The sequence below is a fragment of the Dermacentor variabilis genome, chromosome 1 (genome assembly GCF_050947875.1).
Source record: "Dermacentor variabilis isolate Ectoservices chromosome 1, ASM5094787v1, whole genome shotgun sequence".
Classification (NCBI taxonomy): Eukaryota; Metazoa; Arthropoda; class Arachnida; order Ixodida; family Ixodidae; genus Dermacentor; species Dermacentor variabilis.
Window position 1 is genome coordinate 145,062,739 of NC_134568.1, and position 4,556 is coordinate 145,067,294.

Here is a 4,556-nt window from a genome sequence, read left to right on the forward strand (position 1 = left end):
TCAAAACTATATTTGACATTGTGCTGCTTTCTGCTCTGCAGTCTGTCAAGCCTGATGCTCCCTAGCTGCTACAGCAAGAGCTCATCTGTGTTCCACTTCTTGAGCAGCTGTGCGCACTTTATGTGGAGGAGCCATGGTGTGTGACAGAATGGCAGACCTGCCAATCTGTGAACTTCAAAATTTGTAAAAATTCTGTGGACATGACAGGTGGTGATAGCATTCATTTTATTAAAGTTTGCACTGAGCACACACATTTTGTGGGATACATACAGACAATATTAACGATGACTTATGAAAAAAACTAATAACAGTAGAAATTGAAAAGCAACCAACTGTTTTTAGATCACAGTGACTTTTTCAGCAACTTTGCTGTCGCCAATTTTGCCTGCTTCAGGAACTTGTCTGACTAAACTTGTTGAAACAAGTACCCCTCTAGTATATGGCATTTTCTGCTACCACAAAAGAGTGACAAAGGTACAAGGGTACTATTAAGATTTCTTTATTGCATGAATTTTTTTTGCCAATCTTTCGCAGCCCCACCTTTCAAACCTTTTCAGGAATGGAATCTATTTTTCATAAAACTTGAGACAACATTCGTAAAATCATAAGTAAGCAAAAACACGTAAAGCTTGCAAAAAATTCGGGAGGGTTGGCAGGTATGGAACAGGCCTCCCGCTGTACTTTGAAGGAAACAGGGCAACGTTGGCACCATCCAGTAAACATTAGAAGTTGGAGCTAGAAGATCACTAATGAAGAAGAAGCAGACGTGCTTAACCACTGTCGTTAAGTGTAGAAGAAACTTCATTTAGGAGTGCCTCTGCAACTGGGAAGACGACGTGCTAGAAAACAAAGGCACAGATGTCAGCTCTATCCAGTACAAAGATGCTGAGCAAGCATCGGCCAATCATGGCAGCTGCTGGCGCAATCATGCTCTCCACAATAAGTATTCTACACTGCTGTAGCACAGGCAGTGTGGCCAAGAGACAGAATCCTGGGCTTCCAATCTGTTGATGGTCATAAATTTGAATTCTAAGGGCACAATGAGAATTATTATTTATTTGCAATTTTCTAGCAAAGGATCTTGAAATTGCAGCAAGGACACCAGTGGGCATCAAAATGACCAGGGTAATGAGCCCATAACAGCTATTGCTGAAAAACTCTTGACTTTGCAGGTGGACCATCTCGCGTTTTATGACAGCCCGCAAAACAGTCAATATTACAGAAGTAACTGCAATTTGTGTAACTGAAAAGACGCAGCCACCAGTTTCTCATCGGAAACTCCATGTGCAAGCATTGTTTTCCCAGAGTCGGAGACGGCAACACATCTCTCACTTAAACGTGCCTTTATGCACTCAGACTCAGCATGTAACATAACCACGACAATAGGCTTGAAGAGGGTAAGCATGCAATGATGCTAAATTTTGCAAGAAAACGAAGTTGAGATATCAATGCATCAAGCCAATTCATATACTTGGGCAATAGACTAAGTGCAGCATTTGAATGGCCTGGAAGATCTTAACAGGAGGATCACTGTATTTGTGCCAATTAACCAGATGTCAGTAACTGATTTCTCGCTAAAGATAGCTGTACATATTACTGCCATATGAGAATGCTTATCCTGTATCATGGGGCAAGTGCAATTACAATTTCTATAGCAGACAGCCTTTGCACCACGAAACAATCTATTCAACTGCAGTTATTGATGATTGTGTTGTGCATTCTGCACAGCATTTGAAGTGCTCACAGGAAGCATCTGTAGCAGTGTCTAAATCAATAGGATGCTATGTTCCCTGGAAAGCATAATAATTTCAAAAGTTGTACCAAGCCATAGTCACTAGGAGGGGACCATTTGGGCATGCAACTGCTCAGATTTGCATGCTGTGCTATGCAACAGGCTGTGGGATATGTAGTCTAACAACTTCCCAGAACATGGCAGAAGAAAAAACTAGCACCAAGTCATCTTTACTCATGTTTGCCAATGCCTCCTGTACAGTTTATGTTTAGAACAAGTATGCAATGCACAAGAGTAATTTTGCCCATTTACTGATGGTCTAAAATAATAGTCTGGGTGTTGAGTGGCTTCAGATGACAAACGGCAACATGTTCAGAGGTCATCAAGAGTCTTGAAGAATAAACAACAAAGCTGCAAACTGGTTTTCATACATATAAGTGTGCCAATTATAAAAGGAAGCACTCAGATGCCCCACCTCTTTAAATTTTCGTTAAGGCAATGCAGCATCAAAAGTATTTGTGAAGAGGGCGAACATAGTGAACATTTGTATTAGTTACTGAACGGTTGCAGAAACACTTTCTGTAAAGTTTGTGCGTGCCATTGTAGAAATCAGGTTTCAGTGGTATGGTAGTGATAGAACTTATTACAGTTATAGATAAGACCAAGACATATAAGACGTCATAACTTTATTGTAGACCATGAATTTTGCAGAACTCTATAAGCTCTCGTAAATTTGCCTGTTATAAATTACATAGTATATTCATGAAATTCAGTTGTACTGAGTAAGTACTGGGTATCCTAGGTTAGGCAAAGTAATTTAAGAAAAATTGCTGAATTGTTCCATGACAATCTACGTGTTGTGTGCAACACTCCAGGGTTCAACATAAAAGCATGGAAGCAAACTTTGCCAATATTTGACAATCTACAAGAAGAGAAGAGTATTGTTGATTTTCGATTTTCTGAATACACAAAAAAGAAGAAAAAGAAAACAGCTAGGCCCCGTATGTGGCACAGATTCCACAAAGTGAAAATGCACAGACTACTCATGGTCCTGCAAGTAAGCAAGCAGTACCTTAAGAAGTAATGCAGATATTGAAAAAAAAAACTTTTCATTTACAAAAATTTTTGACTCCAGCTCTCCAATTTGGGGGGGGTCTTGCGTGACGCTGCCGAGGCTCAGTTCTCACGAACCCGTGACTTCAAGGATCTCATCTTTCAACAGTGCTTTACGAACAGCTTCGCCTTTTGATGCCAAGATTTCTTCTATGTTCCTGAAAGTAGACAAGACAGCGTCAAACAACTAAGCATCGGCATAATATGCAAAATGTCTACGTTACAAGTAAATTACAACAGTTCATTTTCATGTTTCTGGCGATTACCTTGAAGTGCGATGACATGTGCTTAATAAATCAAAGCATCTAAACGTAAATTTTAAACAGTCCCAAACGTTCAGAATTTTCAGTATGTGCAATCTTCCCGAAGAAAGGTCATGGCCTCGACTCGTTTATTTTTTTTCTTCTTTGTTTGAACGATTCAAAGTAATGTGCGTTCTTAGAACACATGGCAAATGAATGATTTACGATCATTTTATTTCTCATTATTTACCAGCAGTACAGTTCGGACGCAGAATGAGCGTGTTCGAAGTAGACCAGAGCGCCGTAGGCTGGGACGCTGCATTGCTTTGAGAACAATAGGCGAGGAGCGATGCGCACATTTCGCACTGCTCACCGCTACATTGTAATCCAACACCACTGCATATTGGCACGATATAAGACCTAAGCACTACTGATTTCTTGGTTATCTTATCCCGATTTGTTTCCAATTGAATTAGTTTCTGTGCTACCGGTAATCACGAAAATTTACCTTTTCCCTTCGAGGTCCGGAAACCAGTCCAGATTATCTGCAATGAGGTGATGCTTGCTGCAGCCGTGACACTTCACGATGACAACTCCTTTTTCATAGGAGACCTTTGAAATTAGCTTGGTGACTCGTGTGGAGCAGAGTTTGCAAAGGAACGACAGCAGCATACGGCCTTGGAGTTTTGCGACAGGCACCCGGATCTTGTCTTTAGTTTCGGACAACGCAGACTCACAGACAGTTTGAGGGCAAGATTTGACATCGGTAGCCATCGACAACGTCCTCACACATACAACCCGAGTGGTCCTGTGACAATGAATCTGCTCGCAGTTGGCACCCCAGAAGAAGGATCTTCGCAATTTGTGATGGTGGCCCTCTGCGGCGGAACCCGCGTACCCTGCGTAGCAACGTTCACACTGCTTCCACGGCCCGTTACGGGCTCGTAGGCAGAGAAGCAAACTTCGCACAAGCATCTTGCTCATTGATCTCGACATTTCCCAAAAACCAGTGTCGACTATTCATGAGCTGAAGAGTGTGCCAACGTACGCACCGCTTTCAACCGAACATGACAGGCACCATATTTGATTTGCACGCGGTTGTAATGACGTCAAAAATGACGTGAGCGCATTGACCAAACTGCAATCAGCGCCTCCTTTACTTTTTCTGTGCCTGCCGCGCCGGCTGCCGGGCCGTGCCCTCTCGTGCTACTTTTGCTACTCGACGCCTGTTCCAGGAGCTGCGCAACGATAACACTCCGGCCATAGAGTTTCCTACAAAATTTGTAGGAAACTCTATGACTCCGGCAACACACGGCAGCCCTCCGAAAACGCCGTTTCCTGCTGTTGACTGCAGGCGGCGACACAAGTTTATGCTTGCGCCGTCGTGGCAGTTAGGCAGCAGCTGGCGTCCCCATAAGCGCAGGTAAATTTGCACTTATTTCATAAAAAAACAGGTAATTAACTGTGCC

General features: G+C 42.6%; 1 protein-coding gene across 1 annotated transcript; it reads right to left on the reverse strand.

Annotated features, from left to right (window-relative positions):
- Window positions 1-206: 206 nt before the first annotated feature.
- Window positions 207-4,201, reverse strand: LOC142585973 (uncharacterized). Its single transcript, XM_075697130.1, has 2 exons — window positions 3,596-4,201; window positions 207-3,003 (listed from the first exon to the last, which is right to left on the reverse strand). The coding sequence occupies exons 1-2, from the start codon at window positions 4,081-4,083 to the stop codon at window positions 2,916-2,918; spliced, it is 576 nt and encodes a 191-aa protein (XP_075553245.1). The 5' UTR covers window positions 4,084-4,201; the 3' UTR covers window positions 207-2,915.
- Window positions 4,202-4,556: the final 355 nt, after the last annotated feature.

Coding starts and splice junctions, on each gene's coding strand:
- LOC142585973 (XM_075697130.1), bottom strand. CDS start 4,083: ATGTCGAGATCAATGAGCAAGATGCTTGTGCGAAGTTTGCTTCTCTGC. Junction 3,004..3,595: donor CCGGACCTCGAAGGGAAAAG/GTAAATTTTCGT, acceptor GTCTACTTTCAG/GAACATAGAAGAAATCTTGG.